The 23,052-nt window shown below is 35.9% G+C and overlaps 1 protein-coding gene across 3 annotated transcripts in view; it reads left to right on the top strand.

The window, feature by feature from the left end:
• CACNA1E (calcium voltage-gated channel subunit alpha1 E) overlaps nt 1-23,052 on the top strand; it is a 596,540-nt gene that overhangs the window by 486,841 nt on the left and 86,647 nt on the right. For 2 of the 3 annotated variants that reach the window (XM_074222185.1, XM_074222182.1), the window contains 7 exons: nt 4,947-5,044; nt 8,755-8,811; nt 10,176-10,808; nt 13,565-13,875; nt 15,975-16,134; nt 16,692-16,821; nt 21,907-21,966. In XM_074222185.1, coding sequence (XP_074078286.1) covers nt 4,947-5,044; nt 8,755-8,811; nt 10,176-10,808; nt 13,565-13,875; nt 15,975-16,134; nt 16,692-16,821; nt 21,907-21,966 — 1,449 coding nt within the window. The remainder of the gene's footprint in view (nt 1-4,946; nt 5,045-8,754; nt 8,812-10,175; nt 10,809-13,564; nt 13,876-15,974; nt 16,135-16,691; nt 16,822-21,906; nt 21,967-23,052) is intronic. The other variant, XM_074222184.1, reaches the window with a different exon arrangement.

Genomic DNA, 23,052 nt, shown 5'->3' on the forward strand with positions numbered 1-23,052 from the left:
CTATGGATTAATTCCTAATAATCTTACCAACTGCTCCAATTTCTGATTTCCAGTTTTACCTCCATATCAGTTTACTCCCTTTGGTCAACTCAGTCACATAGCTGCATTCTGCATTCTTGCATATTGTCACAACTTGTGGTTTTAGCTCACTCTGATTTCTTGATTTCTTTAACAAGGGCAGCACTCAAGTCTTCCATTCTCTGAATCAAAAATTTAAGAGTTGAAATAAATTTTGCAGGTCACATAGTTTAGAATAAATTTGCCCACTTCTTTCAACTAGTCTTCACATGACTTGAACTAAGTCCCTTTGTTTCCCCTCTAAACACTGTTTATCAGTATACTTTGGTAACTAGAGCTTAATACAACACTCCAAATGAGATCTGACAACGGCAGTAGAATAGGACAGTCACTTTCATGTTACTTAAGGCAAGAACACATTAGATTTTTTTTGCCTTTATATAGAGTTATTTGTTTATATTAAAGTTATAGGCACTAAAACCTCTAGATATTTCAAAATATTTACTTTCAGGGGCAGCTAGGTGGTGCAGTGTATAGAGCACTGGCCTTGGAGTCAGGAGTACCTGGGTTCAAATCCAACCTCAGACACTTAATAATTACCCCCTGTGGCCTTGGGCAAGCCACTTAACCCCATTGCCTTGAAAAATCTTAAAAAAAAATATTTACTTTCTGATCATATCTCTGCCATCTTGTTCAGCTAAAGCTATTTTTTGGGTCCAATTGTAACATTTTATTTTTATCTTAATTGAATTTGATTTTTGTCCTAGTCGATTTTCTCTAATACTCTAGCTTGTCTGAATCCTTTTGGATTCTGAATTTGTCATACACTGTATTAGTTGTTCTACTCACCTTTGTATTATTGCAAATTTGATAAGTAAGGTAGGCTTTTATCTATGTTACTGATTAAAATGTTAAATAGCACATGACCATGGACAGATTTCTAAGAAAATCACCTGGAGATCTTTTGCTACACTGACATTGAACCCTTAACAACTGTTCTTTCAGAATGACTACCAAATAAGGTTTGAATTAATCTATATGAGATATTTTATCAAAAGTTTTACACAAATCCCAGAGTCAGAAGGAATATAAAAATATTAATTTGGGCAAAAACTAAACACCATCCAGTTATATGAGAAAATTATCTCTTAGCATAAAATTCATATTCTCTCTTTGTGAATTAACATTGTTTAATAGGTACAAAGGCTAAGAAATATCTTTCATACTATGAAAGGTAAAAGGAATCTTATCCAGGGATACAAAGATGTACCCCTGCCTGACTTAGATAAGAAATGAGAAGGAACTTTGGACTTTTCCATCTTCAACCTTACCTATAGAGAATTGGGAAAGCAGTTGAGAGGTGAAATAGAGATGTGGTAGTGGTGGCAAATTCTTCCCATGGAAAGGGAATATAGTGGGAGCTTCAGAACACATTGTAAAAAGATGTGTTGCAGGCCTCAATATAAGTTTCATCAGGAAAAGTAGAAATTTCAGGTGATCACTTGACACCAAGGATGGAAGGGGTTTCTTGAAAAACATGTTCTACCCCAGAAGAGAAGAAATCCAGACCACAGAAGGAATCTGGGCCCAAAGGCAACTGCAATGAAATGGGTTATATGAGTCCAGAATTACTCTCCAGATGAGTAGGAGAGGAATGAAAGTCTCCTTAATTTGGACATCAAGCTTTAAATTATCCGTATGCATGTTGGTTTCTTATTGCTCATTGAAGACAGGAGTCTTTGCCCTTACAGACTATATGTGATAAGCACTTGACAAATAGTTATTGTGTGATCAATTCTATCTTGTTTCACTGACACTCTTAGGAATTAATGTTTATGAAAACTAAGTTTCTCAGAGGGACTCTTAAGAATTAGGGAAACTATTTGTGGGGGAGATCAATAATGGCATTAATAGTTAAGTTGAAGACGAAGGAATCAGAGAGAGAGAATTTGGGCACAAAACTTCTGAATGAAAGATTTGATTCTAGAATGTCCTGAAAGAAGAAAGATTAAATGAACATATCCTGAGAAAAGGTGACACATATGAATGCTATTCAAACTAAGAGATTGGATGATGGTGCAGGAAGAGATTAGGAATTCTTATCTGAACTCTTTGTTAGAATTGGAAAGGTTAAGTTAATGAAAAAGGAAAGAGGAAAAATCAGACTAAAATTAGTGAAGGCATATGGAATTGAATAGGTGAATTAGACGATTAGGAGGAAGGTCTTTTCTTGATGAGTAGAACCAGATTATTGAGAGCAATGCAGACAGTGGGAATGTAGTACTAGTTTCTAATAGAGAAACTGTAGAAACATACTATATAAATTAATGGAGAAAAAGAAAAATTTAAGAATTAATAACTTATTGTGACTGGGTTAAACTTGACAATAAGATGTAAAATGACAGAATGGATATTTTTTTTAAAAACTCCACAACTTACTATATGCAGGAAACATTTAAAACTTATTACAATTTTACACGTTTTGAGTAGGAAAGAATATAAGCACTCATGTAGTCCATTCTCCTCATTTTATGAATGAAAAAATTTGAGGTCCAGAAAAGTTAAGTGATTTATCCATGGCCTTTCAGATTAGTAAATGGAAGAACTGGATTTTAGATCTTGATTTTTTTTATTCCAAATCTAATATTCTTTCCACTGTATCATGCTACAGATATGGAGTGAAAAACAAGGATTTGGAAAAAAAATTTATTTTGATTTTAAAAAGCAGGGATTACAAATATGATTTCCTATATGACAACAGTAAAAATTCCTATCATGACTAAAGCTAATAAGGTTAACTATGTTATTCTTAAAGCATTAGAATCAATGAAATAATATTGTTATTAAATACATGCATCAAAAGGAATAGTTTTTAAATACTTAAAGAGAAAGAATTCTGAAATGAAAAAAGGCATTGATATAAATAATTGCATATAATTTTAATATATTTCATATATCTCCTTCAGAGTTATATGTTTAATACAAATTATAATATATTTAATATAATTTGTATATTAATTTGAGGTTTGTAAAATGCAGCATATATTAATCTCATTTGTTTCTTACAAGAACTGTGTGAAGTAGAACTTAGACTTGGGACATTTTCTGAATCTAAATATTAATGATAAAGTTGAAGTTGGGAGTATATTAAGGTTAGAGTCATAGTGTGTATGTGTGTATACACATATATGTGTATTTCATGTATACACACATTCATATATAGACTTAATAATGTAATAAGATATTGTAGAGGTAATGGTTTAATAAAATATATATTGACATAAATATATAATATGTAAACATACATATCTATATTTAACATTCCAAAGAACCTTTATAAAAACTAACTATGAGCTATGTCATAAAAATTCTAAATTTAGAAAGGCAGGCATATTAAACTTATCTTTTATAGACTTTAATAGTATAAAATTAGTGATTGACAATGTTAAAATGAACAAAAGATACAGACCTAAATGGGGACTAAGTCATAACATCTTAAATAGTGATGAGTCAAAGAAAAATTATGAAAAATGATACATAAATAAAAAGAGAATATTAATAAGACAATATACTAAAATTTATAGCATATAGCCAAAACCAAAGGAAATCTTAAATCCCAGAAAACATATGCTAGCAAAATAGAACAAAAGGGCAATTAATTAAGTGAGTTTGTGATTCTAAAATCTAATGAATCAACAAGTTATCAATCCCTAAACCAACATTCAGTCTCTCTTATGCTCTCTTTCTCTTTCTGCCCTCATCAAAAGAGAAATGAGGTAATAGATCATACCAATAAAATTGACAAAGATCACAACTATTTGGTATTAGTCAATAATTAAAATAAAGCAAATATATTAGTCAAATAAACTACCAGACAAACAAGATCACAAGGACAGAAATGGCAAATGTTGGAAAGGCTATAGGAAGACAGCTATACTAATGCAGTGGTGGAACTGTGAATTGTTCTAATCTAAACATTCTGGGAAACAATTTGGAATTATGTGTGAAAAGTTACTAAATTATTCATATACTTTGATTCATTGATCTAGCTGTTGGGTGTATTATTTTCTCCAAGGAGGTCAAAGAAATAAAGAAATAAGAAAGGCCCATGTATACCAAAATATTAATAGAATTACTTTCTGTGGTAGTAAAAAGCCAGAAACAAAATACTGTCCATTAATTAGAAAACGGTTGAACAAAATTGTAGTTATAAACATAATGACATAATATTCCATGATAAGGAACTAGTAATATAATTAATCCAGAGATATATGAGAAGCTGTAAATGAGTTGATTAAAGTAGAAAGAATCAAGAGAGTTGATTACATAATGTATATGAAGCCAACACTAAAGTATAGTGGAATTCAAGCCAAATACAGAAACCAAATTTGGTTTCAAAAAACAAATATCAAAAATGCTTACTTCTCTGTTAAGAAATGTCATTTTATTTTCAAATGTTATATCCCTGTCAGTTGTAATAATTACTCATAGCAGATATTTTTGCTTATATATTTATATATTTATTTATAAGCAATGGCCCTATTAGCATGGTTTGTTGGAAAGTGGTAAGTTTTTTAAAACAAGTACACAAATAAAATAACTTAAATAAAAATAGGTAAAATGAAGGGATTGGACCAAATTCTCTTCTCTGCCCTTTGCTATCTGTATGACCACTTCTGTATAATTTCTCATTTACTCACATATGAGATGCATACTTCATTCTCTTTACTTCTTAATAATCTTGTGGAACAAATTCAAATTTTGAAACAATAGAGTAGGAAGAATGCTGGTCTTGCAGTCAAATATCAGTTCTTTGAATACTGATTATGTCATTTATCAGCAGTGTTGACCTTGGCAAGCAGTTTTCCAGGGGGAAAAATGAAATACTTTGTGTTCTATGACAAAGTACGAATTTGTTTTCCATATAGGATGAGCAGGAGGAAGAGGAAGCCTTCAATCAGAAGCATGCCTTACAGAAAGCCAAGGAAGTCAGCCCAATGTCTGCACCTAACATGCCTTCTATTGAGTAAGTTGAATATCCATGCCTCATTGATGGGTGCCCTCCCCTCCCTGACTTGAAATATCAGGGTACAGTAGATTCAGGGATCATCCTGGATATCCTGAGGTCAGGAAAGGGTTGAGTCTCCAAAAATGGTAGGGTAAGGTGATGGAGAAAGGGACACTGTAAATGATTGCAGAATCACAATTCCTTCCACAGCCATAGTTGTACTGTGGATTTTGCATCTGGCGGAATGTGAAGAACAATAGAAACAGCTTCTGTGATCAAGGGGGTTGGTAGTTTTTGTCAAACATTGGCCCCTCCCCCCCCACCTTGAAGAAGTATAAACTGAAGCTTATGGCTGGTGGGAAGAATATTACATAGGAACCTTGTAAACTAGAACTTTAGCAACTCCTGAAAAGACAAAAGTAGTATTGATAACTTCTCCTTAAGATGGGTGACAGTGAGGCGGCTAGGTGGTACAGTGGATAGAGTTCCGGCCCTGGAGTCAGGAGTACCTGAGTTCAAATCCAGCCTCAGACACTTAACAATTACCTAGCTGTGTGGCCTTGGGCAAGCCATTTAACCCCATTGCTTTGCAAAAAAAAAAAAAAACTAAAAAAAAGATGGGTGACAATGACAATTTTAGAATCTTTATGTGGGCATACTACCAGGAGTATTCATATTCTTATTCTTATTCCACTGTTGTCTTCTATAAGGAGTCTAGGGCTCCCAACATCCTTTTTTTTTGATCAGAGGAAAGTGAGGTAGAACCTTACCAACTGTCTATGAATAAGAAGAAGGACACTCAGAGTTGTTTTTTTAAGGAGAGGGAACCAAAATAGCTTATTGTTTAAGGGAGGAGACTCTCTCACCGGACTTTCTGGGGAAACATTTTAGAGGATTAGAATAAAGATTTTGTTGAGAAGAGTCCAGAAACACACTCATATGTGTGTGTGTATTTGTATGTGTGCATGATCATGTGTGTGTTTGTGTTTGTGATAAGCCCTAGAGTTTAGGGATAGGAACTGGGACTCTTCCCAAAATAAGATTTTGGGGGGACAGAGTGGAAGGAACTTACTTCAGCCATTCTCATTCAGCCAGTTCAAATGAACATCATGTCTTTGTCTTTCATCCTCCCATCTACATGAGAAGCATTGAGTTAGTGAATAAAGGCAAGTCTAATTATTTGGGATTTAGTTCATTAAAAGAATGTGCCAAACAGAGGTTTGGAATTGTTCTTTGTTTTGAGACTCTCCCATAAGAACAGTTCATAACTTTGTTCCATAAAGAGAAGGAAGAGGACCTTTCCCATCACTCTAGTTTTCTCTTCTGTAGTCTTCTCTTTATGCCCTGGGAAAGAACTTTTCCCAATCTTGATCTAAAGAAAACTGAGACTGAAGAATATAATCAGAGAAAGCTGCCAGATAAGACTGACTGAATGGCACTACCATTTAGTAGTTGCCATTAAAAGCACAGAAGGATGATGGCAACAAATATGAGCTGGACAGTTTGTATTAAGGAATGGATGATAAGGATGGAGGTATTGATGAAACTAATAGCTGCAGAGACTGTGATGTGTGTAGTTTGTGTATCAATGGCTGTTCCTTATATAAATTAAGAGCAGATCTATCTATCAACTTTTTAAGTGTACCTTAATGTTTTGCTATGTACTTTAGTATACATAAAGAAAAAGAACACTTGAAGAACTCATGGATCATTCAGGAAATTTGGTTTTTCTTGGTTTTTGCATCCAATTTTCTATGTTCTGTTGGAGTTATAGAATCACACAGCCATGTGATACAGTAGGAAGAGAGTTGGTTCTGTCTTCAGACAACCTATGGTCATATCCCAATTTGGCCATTTATGACCTCTTTGACTATGGGAAAATTAAGTAATAATGCTGTCTTCTTCATAGGGCTGCTGTGTGGTTTATGCAAGGGTTATACATTAATGGAGTTGCATTGTTAATGGTGTGGAGAATATGTGAATGGATCTCAGAAATTCAATAAAAAGGAATGTAAGATGTGCATAAGAATTGATGAATTTTTAAATGGAGGTGTATGTGCAATATTCATGTGTTTGTACTTGACTCTAAGGTTATATGTGCTCCTTCCCTAATCATGCTCTCCCAGTGAATGTGAATCTGCTTATGTGTTTCTATATTCTTACACACATATCTTTGTGGGCCTGGGCATTAGGATCTGAAAATTTGCAAATAGATGGATGGACTAGTAATTTTCTCATAGTGGATATGCATGCTGGCTGACCAAAGTTAGGCTTTTGTTTCTGTGTGACAAACATCACATCTTTTTCTAACATACTTTGTTATTGCCTTGTTCACTATCATTCATTTTGATATTTAAAGATGTTCATATTAACTAATGTGCAAATTATAAATGCATGTTTTTATTTATAGGTAAATTAGAATTTGAGATCTCAGTTTTGTAGAAACCTATACTTCATATTGCCAGGGTCTTTCTAAACTTCATTCCTCATATTTCTTCAAACCATATCTTCTACCCCAGATTATTTTTTGCATTCTTGAGGGAGGGGATGAAGCATGATATTCTCTCAGAACATTCTTTACTGTTGGGCAACAGTTCTCCTGGAAAGCATCTACAAATCTCCCACTAGCACAGCCATCATACTTTGGAGCCTAATGCTTACCTACAACTATCCTCCTTTAATGGCATATAATTTGCTCTTTGAGAAGAATGATAATGTGCTATCCTTCTAGGACACGAGGAGAAAACCTTTTTTTCCTTCAAAGGGCTATTTGGACATTTATAACATAATTTGCAAGGCATTCAAAATTATTATCTTAAAAATTAGCCTGCTCTTCAGTCAAACAATTAATTAACCCCTAAAAAATCTCCTAGATTTAGTGAATTTTGAGTCCCATCTGTTGTTGTTGTAACAGTTCCAGATCAAAAGACTTCCCAGGTCTTCTATGGTCCATGGGCTGGTTATCCCCCATCCTTGTTCTAGGAATATGATGCTACTGGCCCAGCAGTAGGAAATGCTCTCTGAATTATTACTTTCCTATTTCTGACATAACAGATTATGCTGACTAGGGTAAGGGGTGGTTATGCAACATTATCTGACATTTTGAAGGTTAACTCACCCAGAAAGGAATCAATCTCATGCCATTGATTCCATTAACCTGCCAAGCTGACAAGCCACTTGGTGTCCATTTGTAGTAGATCCCTTGCCTCTTTCCCTTCAGTATTCATATGTTATGTGCATGGCTGTACCTGATGTGGTAACCTGAGTGTCTTGAGAGATTGCAACAGGGTATGATTTGGAAATGACATGTTTATAGATCCATAGTTGTATGAATGTGCCTTGTTATACTGGATAATATATTTAAGAAGATTATAAAGTATCGAAAATAAGTTTCTATGTATATTCATTTGGGTGAAGACAATAGTGCCAGTATGGCATGAATTTTCAGCATCTGAGTTCATATGATATAGAATGTTATAAGCTTTTTGCCTGTGCATGTATATTATAAAGATAGGAACCATGTATTTGCAGATAGTTCTAGGACCCAAAGTTTAACTCTTTGCGTAACTGGGGAGTTGGGTGAATTGGGGGATTCCTAAGGGCCCAAAGCAAGCATATAAAGTATGTGTGTACATGAGGAGGGGACTACCCCCCCCCCATTTTGGAAATATGTTGGTCTCTGTGGGGTTTTAAAGCTGGGACTGAACCTGTCCATTTTTCTTTCCCAGAAGAGACAGAAGGAGGAGACACCACATGTCGATGTGGGAGCCACGCAGCAGCCACCTGTATGTGTGTACATGTTTGTGTGTTGTGAGTGGTTGTGTGGGTTCACAGGGACAATGTCATCTTTGTCCTTGCTACAGACAATGGGTGTGTGCATATCAGTGGGAATGTATTCTATGTACAGTTTTCTGTATGCATCTCTGCATACGTATCAGTATGTGTGGGTATGTTTGTGTGCATTTCAGACCTAGAGGCTCATATGCTATTCTTCATTATTTTTTGGCTTCTGAGTGAGCTCATGTTGGTACATACATGTAGGTGGGTCTGCCTTCTTAGGATATACATTTGCGTGTGCTACTTTTGTAGGGGTGAGTACAGATGTGTGTGAGTGAGTTTGATCATCACAGTTTGTAGGAGTGGGCCCATATGCTGTTTCTGTGCAGGTGGGTCCAGGCAGTTGTGGCTGTGTGTGTGAGCCTCTTTTCATATGCTCTTCTGTATGTGTTCACATGTGTGTGCTCTTTTGACCATCCAAGTGCTCAGAGAAGCCCCTTTTGTTGAAATGTCCAGATAGAGTTCACTTCATAACAGTAGGCACAGATACATCACACCAGGTGAGCAAGGTTCAGATGACTCTCCTTTGGCTTTGGGGGTGACACAGATAGCCAATTCTGTTCATTCTGGAGAGAGATGCATGCTCTAACTGGACAGAATTTTGTCCTATTCCATTGCATTCCAATTCTGACTCTTTTACACGTTTCTAACATTAAACTATTCCATTTTTATTGTTTGGTGACATAGCACACCTAGTAGGATTAATAATTGTGAAGCAGCACTCCAGTTAAGGGGCAAGATAGAAGGTAAGAAGACATGGCTGTGGGCCAGAATTGAGGACTGAGTTGGGGTATGACTGAGATACATGAGGAAGAAGGGTAAAATAAGAGATGAGAGGAGAGGAGAGAGAAAGGAAGTGGCAATGGGAAGACAAGGTAAATGATGTAGAGCAGACAAGAATTCCTAGACCCAGAGGAATATGGATCTCAACGCTGGAGCTGATGTTCTCCTCTGCCACTCACCATAGCTTCTCAACCTTTGAGACTGCAAAGTAGATAGCTTGCTGAAAAAAAAATATCCCTGACACAGGAGTTTGGAAACATTCAACATTTATTCACACACACACACACACACACACACACACACACACACACACACACGTTTTTGTTTTTGTTTTTTACTGCTACCTGGGGTAATGTCTTAATGTGCTTCACGTTTACAGGTCCTGGGCTCTCTCACATTTGTCCGTCATTTTGCACCCCACTCTGTACCTGCCCTTTGAGGGGTCCCTCAGGGCCCCATGCTTTCTGTCTGTCCTAATTTATGTCCTTTAAGCCCTAATCCATTGCTTTGACTTGTTCTCCTTTGTCAGGAGGGAGAGGAGGAGACGTCACCACATGTCTGTGTGGGAACAGCGTACCAGTCAACTGAGAAGACACATGCAGATGTCTAGCCAGGAGGGCATCAACAAGGAAGAGCCCCCTCCCATGAATCCCCTCAACCCCCTCAATCCCCTCAGCCCTCTCAATCCCCTCAATGCACATCCTAGTCTCTATAGGAGATCCAAGCCTTTAGAGGGTTTGGTCCTAGAGAAGTTTGATGAGGAGCATGGAAACCGTGGGGACTTTCATAAGGGGGAAGGGATGCATCTATCAGAAGATCAGAAGAGTCCTGTGTCTAGGCTCAAGAGGGAGCAACCATGGCTCTCTAAACCATGCCATGGAAACTGTGACCCAACAGAGCAGGAATCCGGAGTTGGAGAGGCAGTGGTGGGCTTTGAGGAGCGGGCCCGACATCGGCAGAGTCAACGTCGTAGCCGACACCGTCGAGTCCGGACAGAGTTCAAAGAACAGACCTCCACTGCTGAAAGCAGGTCTGGGAGCCAGGACAGAGGCCTGGATGAAGCAACAACAGTTGATGGCGAGAAGAACAGAGATTCTAAGGGTAGTCAGGAGGGAAAAGAGGTTTCTTTTCAGGAAGAAGAGAAAACCCAAGAGTTAAAGAGGTAAGTTGACATAATGTTCTGAATGGGGGTGGCATGGACTGAACAAGATGGCCTTGTTTTCATCTTTGCTCTATTTCTGATTTAATATGTGATATTGAGCAGTCACTAAACCTGTTTGTGACTTAAATTCCCCACTCACAAAATGATGACGAAATATCTTTCTCCTTTCTTCCTATTTCACCAAGTTGTTTTGACAATAAAATGAGATAATAGAAAAGAAAGGATTTTTAAAATAACTGCCATACTTTCTTAGTCCCTTTCCCCAATACTTGCTCTGCCTCATACTATGAATGTAAAAAGTCATACATATTTGCCTCTTGGTTTACCCCACACCCAGATACAATAAATCCATAAATCAAACAACAAAGTTGTTTGGATGTTCTAGGTGTTGGAGATTCAAAGATAAAAAAGCCCAACAAAACTGAAAACAAATTCCTGTCTTCAAAGGCCTTGAATTGTATTTGAGGAAACTGCATTCACACACATAAATAAAAGTGATCTAAAGAACCCCATGATAACTGATTAAGCTCACTGAAGGAGAGGATATAGAAAGAGAAGAGAAGAGAAGATGCTTCAAGACAGACTTGTGGTTCACCTGCAATTAGGGATTGAGACATAGATGAAAAGCAAAAGAAATAAGAAGGAATAATGAGAGTAGGAGAAATAACCAGTATTAACTGCAGAGAGGTCAAGATGAATGAGGAAAGACCATATTTAGCAATTAAAATAATACTGGTGATTTTGGAGAGAGAAATTTCAGCTGACTGACAAAATCATGAGCTAGGTCATAAGGGTATGCAAAATGAGTAAGAGGAAAAAGTGGAGGCAGATATTTTTCTAAGAGTTTGATTATAAAAGGAAGGAGAAATATGGGATGAACAATATTTTTAGGATATTTTAGGGCCATGTTAAATTTTTTTAAGGAAATGGAAGACATATGTTTAATGTTTAATGGAAGCATGTAAGGAACCAGTAGATAGGAAAAGATCGAAGATGAGAGTGAAAGATGTGTAAAGAGGCAATCTGCTAGAAAAAAACATATAATAAAAGACAAATGTAGAGAGATTGGCTTTATTCATGAGAAAGATTACCCCTTTATCAGAAATTAGGGTAAGACAGGAGAGAACTGGAGATGATATAAAGTAGTTTTGAGATTCTGAGTAAGGGAGAATAGGCAAATTATGCCAAATATCTTCTATTTTCTCAGTAAAGTGTTAGGTGAGGTCATCTGCTGAGGAAGGAAAGGGAGGTGTGGGAGGCTTGAGGAGAGAAGGGAATTGTTTGAGCATCCTCTGTGGGTAGTGTGCTAGTCATTTAGAGAAGAGTAAAAAAAATGCCATGAAGAAATGCAGGTCAGTTGAGGTTGAATAACTCAAATTTGTAGTGGACCCTGCCAACAAGATCATGTAACTTCTTCTGTACTATGCCTTTGCATTTGAAAAGGAGGATGACAATGGTGATAGAAATTCCTGTTTGGAGTTTGTCAAGATGTGAGCAACAAGGACAATGTACAAAGAAATGTAAGAGTAGAGGATAGTATAAAGTTGAAATGGTTAATTATAGAGTCAAGATTTGGGAGAGAAGAAAGAAGAATGTAGAGCACTGGTGGTTACTGTAAGGAAGCAAAATAAGTTTAGGAAGAATGGGGCCCTGATCATGATGGAATGGTAAATTATGAAGAGAGAAAGAAATGTCAAAGTTCTTTATTGTGGAAGTGGAAAACTTCCACAGTGTGATGATGAGATCATAAGGGTGTGATCATTTCTATATGTGGCTGAGGAAAGTGAAGAAGTAGATAATGAGAGTTGGGGTTTAAGTAACTGAGAAGTCCAAGTGTTTTGGGGGACAATATGTATGTTGAAGTTCTCTTCTACAATGATAGGCATTAGGTTGGGAAAAAAGACTGTGAGTTGATTCCCTGATTTCCCAATAAAATCCAATGGGGAAAAATATGAAGAAGAAATATTAAAATTCTACGTTTCACTTAGATTTCACTACATTCCTGCCTTTTTAGATTGAAGTCAGGAATACCTGAGTTCAAATCCTACTTCATATATGAAGCTACAGGACTCCAGACAAGCCACTCAACAACTATCTGCCTCAGTTTCTTCTATAAAATGGATATAGTAATAGCCTGTACTTCTCAGGATTGTCATGAGGATAGAATGAGATAATATTTGTAATGTACTTTGCAAATCTTAAAATGTTAGTCCAAATAATATAGCTATTATCATGACTGGAAGTATTTTACAGACCATATTCAGAGTATCTGATACCATTTAGGGTACCACCTTTCTAGAAGACATTAATAATCTGGAATTTATCTTAAGGAGAGAAATCAGGAAGTTGAGAGAATTGAAAGTCATGCATTGTATATAAGAATTGCCTAAAGGAGCTGAGAACTTTCTAACTGGAAAAGAGAATGACTGTGATGGGCCACTTAGATAGAAGATGTTAAATGATAATAGATCTTAAGCGTTTGAAGAATAGTCTTTTAGAAGATGGATTAAATTTATTGAGTCTGATCCCAGGAAGTAGAACCAGTGTGTGGAAGTAACAGAGAATGAGACAGCATTGATGTTTCTTGAGGCTAGTGAATGACCAGGATTGCTCTTCAGGCATGGGTTGGGCTAGCTGACTAAAGAAGTCCCTGCTACCAATGGACCCATCCAGAAATGAGCATCTATGGTTATTTTAATCACCAAATCACCACACCTTTTCCTCCTCTTTTTCCCTCCTTTTTTTTTCTTTCTCAGAACTAATAGCCTGATGGTTCCTGGAGGCTGTGGGCTGTCAACAACTGCTGATGAAATAAGGACACCCCTGGTCCTCAATCCTCCAGAGTTAGATACAGGAAAGGACATCAGTTTGACAGAGCAAGAGCAGGAGGGTACCAGTGAACAAGCTTTGCTGGAAGATGTGCAGGTGGATGTGGGCCGGGCCATCAGTCGCAGTGAACCTGACCTTTCCTCCATAACAACCAATGTGGAGAAGGGCACAGAGAGCACCAGCGTTGCCGTCACCATTCCTGATGTGGGCACCTTGGTGGACTCCACTGTGGTGCACAGTGAGGACATTCTCCTACTCTGTTGATTTTTGTTTTAGACCTTTTACTATGTGCTCTGTTTGATTTTTTTTCTCATCATCATCTAAGCCCTGGCGCAGTAGGCATGGGACCCATCTATATAGAGGTCATCTAATTCAAACTCCATACTTAAACTAATCAGAAAACAAAGTCAGAGAGATGAAATAACTTCCCCAAGGTGATCAAAGACTGAGTCAGTCCTCAAAGTTAGGTTTTCTTTCAGTTCTGTTCTTTTTGTTTCCTATACCATGTTCACCAAATGTGGCAGAGGAAGATGTGGATTGGAGATCAGGAGAACTGGAAATTCTGATATTGCCACTATTGTCTGACTCTGGGCAGCTCCTCAGCCTTCTTTGTCCTTCATTTTTTCATCTATAAAATTAAAGGTGGCAGAAAAGTGATTTCTAAGGATCTTTCCCTAGAAATATATAGAGTAAAAACTCTTTTTTTCTTTAATTAGATTTAAATAGCCATCCCTGCAAGCTTCAGAGTCCTGACATAGTCACTCATTATCTTATTCACTCTTCCAAATCCTCTAGGTTAGGAGACAAACATTACCATTACATTCAAGAAAATGGAAATACAGAAATAAAGTACTCCCACCCAAAGAATCTATACTCTAAATTCCCATAATTACTAGACTATTTCCAATGTGTCTTTTTCTTTCCCTATTTCTCTTCTTCCTTTGTTCTTTTCTACTCCAGAACTTCTTTCACTTCCATTTTTTCCTTTACTCTTATCTTTTTTTTTCTTCTGCCTTTTGTTATCCTTTCTGTTACTTCAGCTTCTTATGCATGGTGTATTGGAAAGAGATTTGTGTTTGGAATTGGAGATCACTGAATCAAAATTACTACTTTGGGCAATTCATTTCACATCAACCAGTCTCAGTTTCCTCACCTGTAAAATGAGGAGATTGAACTAGATAGCTTCAGCGATTCCTTTCCATTATAAACTGATGATTCTATGAGTCTGTAGACTTCTCTAAGGAATTTTTAAAAAGTGAAATCTCCACTTTCTCATGAATGTCATAATCATCTCACAGGCTTTCAGATCTAGTGCCTTCCATTTCCATCCAACTAAAAAGTTAGAAGAATGCTTTCCCTTCTCTCCAAGGAGAAAGATTTTTAAAACTTTTTTTTAAAATTTTGGAATATAGAACTTGGATTTCAAATTTAAATTTTGGATATTAAATCCTGGAATCTAAGAGTGGAGGTAGAAGAATGTGGAAGGCTATGAATTGGGACATAAGTGAGACTGTGCTATTGCACAGTCTGATGACTCTAGAATTATAGGAATTTAGAATTGGAATGGACCTCAAAAAGCATTTTGTTTAATCCTTTGGTTTTATAGATGATGAAACCTAAGTCCCCAAACATTACATCAATTGACTAAGATTGCAAGTCTAGTTAACTACAAGTCTGTAAATATAATTCAGATTTCCTGATTCCTAGTCCAGTGCTGATTCTACTATCTTATAGGGCTTAAAGACAATAAGACACTTGGTAGTCGGGGGGGGGGGGTGGTGAGGAGGAAGGGGTGAAGGGGAGGAGGAAAAGGAGTGAAGGGGATTAGGAATAAAGGGTGATCAAGGAATATTATTACAAGGCCTTACTGATAATTTCTTGTCACAACACCCTATTTGGACAGGATCTAATAGCTTAGCATATGTGCATTGTAGCATTGTTTATAATATAGCTTCATAGACTCCTGACATTATTCTTCCAAATCCTTGAGGTCAGAAGGATTACAACAAAACATAAAATTCTAGCATTGCCTATAATATAACTCTGAATGATCAGATCACTGTGCCATTTTGATAGCATCGATCTTTTGTTGTGATTAACAAGCTACGTGTTTCCTAGAGTTTTCCATGTGGCACAGAAGATTTATAGATAGCAGGTGACAGACTAAGGGAGAAACAGAGAAAGTTTTCTAGTAGTTCCCGGAACTTGATTATTGTGTGTGGCTATGAAGGGAATTCCTTCTACTTCTGCCCAAATACCTAGGAGCCTGCCCAATGCTCTATTACTGTTTTGGTAGGGACATTAGTTTGCAAATGACCCTGTTTGTTTCTATTGCAGTTAGTAACAAGACAGATGGAGAAGCTAGTCCCTTGAAGGAGGCAGAGATTAAAGAGGATGGTGAAGAAATTGAGAAGAAGCGAAAGAAGGAAAAGAGCTCAAACACAGGCAAAGCAATGGTGCCCCATAGCTCCATGTTCATCTTCAGCACCACTAACCCGTGAGACAACCAGCTTTGTTTTCCTTCCATTAGTGTACTCAGGAACAACTGCATAGGAATAGGGTGGGGAGAAAAAATTGAGAGGAAGGAAAGAATTGTGTTTTTCTAGATTGTTCAAAAAAGAATAGTCCTTTATCTGCAGCCTTCTGATATGTGAGAAAATGGCATGTTGTCTATTAGTTGACTTGTTGAATTAAAAAATTTATAGACTATGGACTAAACTAAGTAGTTCTTAGAGGAAAGGAAGAATAAGGAATGAATTAAAGGGGATCAGCACATCTAGATGTTCTGAGTTTATTTTCACTACCTTTAGATGTCTAAGACTCAGACATGCTTACATAGAATTTGTGTCTTGGCTTAGATCTTGTAGCCTTTAACTAATCTGATTGTTTTTCCCCTCAATGGGGTATTAATTTAAAGGTGGTATCTTGAAAATTAACTTGTGTTTCCTTTTGTTTTGTGTTGGCCAAAGTACAGCTCAATGAAAGAGTTTAGAGTCTGGGGAGATAAGGGCTAGAGAGAGGTGCCAGTTTATTAGTGACTTGATTGTTCCACAGGATTCGAAGGGCATGCCACTATATTGTGAATCTACGCTACTTTGAGATGTGCATCCTTTTGGTTATTGCTGCCAGCAGCATTGCCTTGGCTGCTGAGGATCCTGTCCTGACCAACTCAGAGAGGAACAAAGTAGGTGAATGCACACTGCTTACCAACCCTTTCTTCACTCCTTTCTCCTGCCCCTTATCCTGTATTTCCACAATCTCTGGGGACAGATAAAAGAAAAAGACTTTACAATTTAGGAAATTAATCAGTGGGAATAAGGTATCAAAATTTTCCTATATCCTTAGCTATTGTCATACCCATTCATCATAGCAAGGTGTGGAGAATACTAGGGCTTACAGATTCTCATGATCACACAGATATTATTCTCTTTTTGAGATTATGCTGCCATACAGAGCTTTTAGGTGTTTGGAGAAAGCAAGATATGAGTCCTGCACAGGAATATGTATGTATATGGCTAAACTTCTGGAGATAGAAAAGAATATGTCAGGGGTTAGGAATGATAGAGATTCCAAGGGGACTTTAGCTTGAACAGGAAGGGAGGAGATAATGAAGGTAAGTCATTTCATATCCAAAAAGTTAACATCCTAGAGACTGAAATATTCTTTTTAAAAGAAATGAACTTCATTATAAAAATCATGAATAAAAAGGTCATATAAAAAAAAAGAGACTTGTGACCAAAACATTTATAAGGAGGTGTAAAGTAAAAAAACTATTACAAAGAGGATAAAGAAATGAAGGGATAACATTGAATATTTGGAGCTAAACACATGTCTAAGTATGCCTACTCTGAGAAGAAAGTAATGGCTTATTTTCCTCTCAAGGGATGTTAATGTAGGTATATAGGGTCTGTCAAGGGAGAATCATCCAGTAAGTGTCAAAATATGATGAAACAAATAGTGGTGATTGGTTACTCTCTACTGAGAGGTACTAACATACACTTATGATAGCAACAGTAGAAAGATCCACTGTCTTCCCAGGACATGTATGCCAGCTATGACAGATAACTTACAGTCCCACACTTATCAGTTGCATTCAGCAGAATTTGCTGAAAGAAGAAATTGAGAAAGCTTTACAAAATATTAGTAAGTGTTGGGCAAGAAACGGAAGATCTCAGGGGCAAAGACAGAGCTTTAAAGCATAAAATGATGTTTTAAATCATTAATACTAAGCAAAATGAAAATCAAAACAGCTTCTGATCTAAATTAAGGCCTTCAGAAGAGAAATGCAGATTTTATAGTGGACTATTTAAAAAGCATGACTCTGAGAAAAGAATTTGAATTTTTTTTGACCACAGTTAAATATGAGTGATGGGTTTCTGGTAAGGACAGAATGTATCTTACTAGACTGGCAAGAATATATTTTCCTTAATCAAAATAGCTTTTTAAAGAAAAAAAGGAAAGAAGAAAACTTCTTCAAATATAGACCAAGTTAAACAGAATATAGAATAATTATAAAATAGAAAGAAAATTGTGGTAGGGGCAACCATAAACTAATAGCAAAAATTCAAGAAAGTAACCAGCGACAAATCCTGGATGTCTATATAGAAATACACCAAGTATTACTATCAAACAAGATGAACTATATATATTCTACTGTAAAGGGACAGGTTGAGATGAGGTCTATGACTAGCCTATGGCTCTGGAAAGACAATTTATTTAAAAGGAAACAGGATGGAACTCAACAGCCTAGTGTTTGATAAAACAGCAAGTATGAATTGGGAAAGAACTCCCTAGTTGACATGTACTGCTGGGAAAACTGGGTGTTCTGGCATAAATTGGCCTTGGATCAACATTTTATACCATAGATCACATTTTGAAATGAACACGTGACCTGAATATTAAATAACATACAATTTAAAAAATTAAAAGAAAAACAACTCATATTTCTTTCATAACTATTGTTAGATAAACTCTTAACCAAACAAGATATAAAGACAATTACCAAAGATAAAATAGATATTTTTGATTACATAAAACTGAAAAGCTTCTGTACAAACAAAATAAATACATCTAGGTTAAGAAGGGAAGAGGTTGAATGAAATTGCAAGCTATTCAGAAACATAAAATGATGTTCTAAATCATTAATACTAAGAGAAATGAAAATCAAAGCAGTTTCTCATATAATAGATTTCATATTATAAGGTTTTATACCATACCTAGAAAATTAACATTGCACACAGAATTATATACAGAAAATTGATAATTTCAATAAAAGATTCCTATATTCCTATAGTCAATGCTGGAAGTATTGTGCAATGATCGACATACTAGTATACTGTTGGTTGAACTGTGAATTGGTACATTCATTTTGGAAAGCAACTTGTAATTATGCAAATAAAGTTACTAAAATGTCCATATCCTTTGATCTAGAGATTCTTCTTTTAGGCATACACCCTAAAGATATCATTGATAAGAAGAAAGCCCCTGTATAAATCTATTTATGGTAGCATTTTTGACTTGCCTTAATGATAATTTCATCCTTCAAAAAGTTGAAGTTCTCAAAAGAAATTTCTGAATCTGATTTTAACTAATATGGAGGAACAGGTTGCTTGAAATACAAATAAGGTAATCTTTGGGAAGAAGCACCCACTGAAGTTGAGAATATCTCACAAAGAAGGAAAAGAAACCTAGATATGGTTTCATATATATCCTAGACATTGGAAGAACAGACCTTGAAACTTTAAGAGAAAAGAAAGGTAGTCAGTCATTCTATCTTGAATGATAGCTCAAAAGGAGATGGGGAGTTATTAAAGATGACATTATAAAAATATAGACTGAAACTATTCCAGTGAGGAGGAAAAGGGAAAGTCATCTAAAGAGATCAATATAGATCCTCAGAGAACTCTGCCTAATTTAGCTTTTGAAAAGATGTGTACAAAGGATGGACAGATATTAAAGGTGATCTGCTTCATGATGATATTATATGTAACAGTGGTGTCAGGAATATTGAGCTCAGAGTGCATTGAACCTAGTAATGAAAGTCAAAGCAACAAAAAGAACAGTTTTGTTTTGAGTTATACATCACCTGATTGTCTTCAATAAGTTTAGGTCATAGGCCCAAAGGAACAACATGATAGAATATTAAAGAATGACTAGATGTGACTGAAGAATCAATGACAGCAATCTGTGGAGGAGTATAAGAATATCAGAATATGGGGTGGCTAGGTGGCACAGTGGATAAAGCACTGGCCCTGGCGTCAGGAGTACCTGGGTTCAAATCCGGTCTCAGACACTTAATAATTACCTAGCTGTGTGGCCTTGGGCAAGCCACTTAACCCCATTTGCCTTGCAAAAACCTAACCAAAAAAAAGAATATCAGAATAACTGGAGCTGTGGAGCAGCTCATGAACTGTTCAAATTTTAGTATGGTATTTGCAAACTTGAGGATACTGGACATTCCTGAAATAATTGTATAATAGACATTCTTAACCTAAATACCATGAAATTGAAAATATATATATATATATATATATATATATGGATGTATATATATATATATATATGTACATATGTATAATATGTTTAAATATATGTGGATGATTATTCCCATGTACTGGGGGTTTTTGCAGTTCTGTGCATTTTATTTTATTTCATTTCATTTTACACATTTAAGCATTATTGTGAGGGATCCATTGGTCTCACCAGATTGTCAGAAGGTTATAATAGGAAGAAAAGTAGGAAAAATGTAAGGGAAAAATCAAGAACTCCTCTTCTAGAATATATTATTTTAAAAAATGGTAATGAACATCTAGAAAAGGAAATTATCGCAGAGTCAGCATGATATCTTCCAAAATCAATTCTGCCAGACTAATCTCATTTCTTTTAAAAACATGATTATTCAGTAGAGAAAGAAATTATAGTTTAACCAGATTTGAGCAATGCCTTTGACAAAGTATCTTTAATACTCCAATAGAAAATAGAGGGATGGACTAGGAAAAAGTATGGTTAAGTTTTACCTAAAAAAAGTTAATAAAGAGTTAATAATGATCCAATGTTACAATGGCTGATCTCCAATGAGTGTTCTGATAGTTTATGCTTGAACCTGTGCTGTTTAACATTTTTATTAATGACCTAGATAAAGAGATAGATCACAATAATATCAGATTTGCAGATGAAATTAATACAGGAGCAATAGCTAACCCATTATATTTGTGATCTAAAAATATTTTGACAGGTTAAAATGTTGAACCAGATCTAATAAGACTATATTTGTTAGAGTTAAATGTAAAATCTTACACTAGGACTCAAAAAATCAGCTTCACAAAGACAAAATGAGAGAGAGATATAGATCATCTGAAAAAGACATAGGAGTTTTAGTAGTCTCAATCCTCATATAAATCAACAGGATGATATGGAAAGCCAAAATAGGAAAACCAATCAATCATAGGCTGTATTAAAAGAAGCATCATATCCAGAATTAAGTAGGGTATAGCTCTAATGTACTCTGGCCTGGTCACATCACATTTAGGGTTTTGGATTCATCTCTGGATACTACTTCCAGAAGAAGGCAACTTAGTAGGTCATGAAAGATGAAGAGGCACTAGAAATGTTTTAGCTTGAAGAGAAGGCAGAAAGAGGTGTGATATATGGTATCTGATCTCATCAATTTATTTGACAAAATATCCTTGTGTTCAAGTATTTGAAGGGCTATAATATTTGAAGTATATAAAGGGCTTTATATGAAGTTTTGAAAGCATTAACAGTTATAAGTATTTAAAGAGAGCTAGACAATTTCTACTTAGCCTTAGAGAGCAGAACTAGGAACAAGTGTTAAATTTCAAGGAGGCAATTTAAGTTTAATGAAAGGGAAATGTTCTAACAGTTAGAGCTATCTATAAATGGAAGAGGCTGACTTGGGAGGTATAATGGGTTTTCTCTCCTCAGAGGTCTTCAAGTCAGTGTTGATGATCACTTCTCAGGTAGGTTGAGTTAGGGATTGGATTAAATTATTTCTAAAGTTACTTTCAACTCTAAATTTCTAGATGAGGAGAGGGAATAATAATAGCTAAGGACAAGACATTGGCTCCAGGAAAGACTATGTCATTTCATTTTGATCTTTTTTCTATAAGAAAATAGTTCCAAACTATTCTTCCATAATACAAGGTTTGAAGATGTGTGTGGATGAATGTGGGGTTGTCTAAGTAGGTATGCCTTTTTAATGCTGGTAATCAACTCTCTGCCCCTAAATTTTAACTGGTCTGTTTTGCAGGTCCTGAGGTATTTTGACTATGTTTTCACTGGTGTGTTCACCTTTGAGATGGTCATAAAGGTGAGAATCTTGAAAGAAAGAGGAAACTTTTTAAGGGTTGGGTACTTGTGGGTTAAGTAAGGTGAAAGTTAAAATTCTGGACTTGAGTTTCCAATTCTGGACTTGAGTTTCCTTCAACTGTGCTGACTATTAAAGGAAATAGTGACCCTCATAATCATGTTTTCTAGCATCAGTCTATTCATTTTATAGATAAGCTCCTGTGTAGAATTTCAGGGAACCTCCTTAACATAAGAGTGAACTCATTTTGCTCATTCATCTTTACCAAGAAGATAGAATAAAGAGACTGGGGTACTATTTAAGAGGAAATGAAAAGCAATAAGAATTATTTTCTTTTAGGTAGTTAAAAATAGAAATTAAAAATTTAAAGATTTAAAAATACAAATATATATATATATATATATACCTATGTGATATGATAGAGGTAGTGTTCATAATCAAGAAGGCAACATATGAGCAAGTACCTTTTTTCCCCCTTGGCAATGTCTGTTTTACATGCCAAGTTATCTCTGGTTCCTCTCTTCGGTAAATGAAGAAAAAATGAATCTCTGAAAAGGTTTTAAGCAGTGGTTTAAAGGATTCTCAGTAATTATGTCATAGGCAAGTCTAAGTTTTCCTAGAGTAGCTCATACTATACCTGTACTTCAGGTAAACCAAATCTGAAAATTGCAAGGCAATGAGTACATTGAGTTTAAGTGGATACATTCTCTTTTCTAAGTAACTGGTGTGAGTACAAAAAGTCATAGATTACTGGTGTCAGAAAGAAGCCTTAGAGATCAAGTGCAAAGAGGAATAGAAAAATGGGCAAAACCTCCTCTACTCAAAGCTTTATCTAACCATAACAATCAATGTATCAATCAACAAACATTAAGTATCTATATGCCATATTCAATGTTCCCTACTATGTTCTAGGGAATGTGCTAAGTACTGGGGATACAAAAAAAAAACCCAAAATGAAGCAAAAGACAACTGTCCTTGTTTCCCCTAGTCATCCATCCATAATCCCTAGGGAGTGGGGGGAAGTAGGGAGTTTTTAATCACTACATAGATTTTTTTTTACCCCCTAAGTTACTTAATAGATAGGCTGCT

The sequence above is a fragment of the Macrotis lagotis genome, chromosome 2 (assembly GCF_037893015.1).
Source record: "Macrotis lagotis isolate mMagLag1 chromosome 2, bilby.v1.9.chrom.fasta, whole genome shotgun sequence".
Lineage (NCBI taxonomy): Eukaryota > Metazoa > Chordata > Mammalia > Peramelemorphia > Peramelidae > Macrotis > Macrotis lagotis.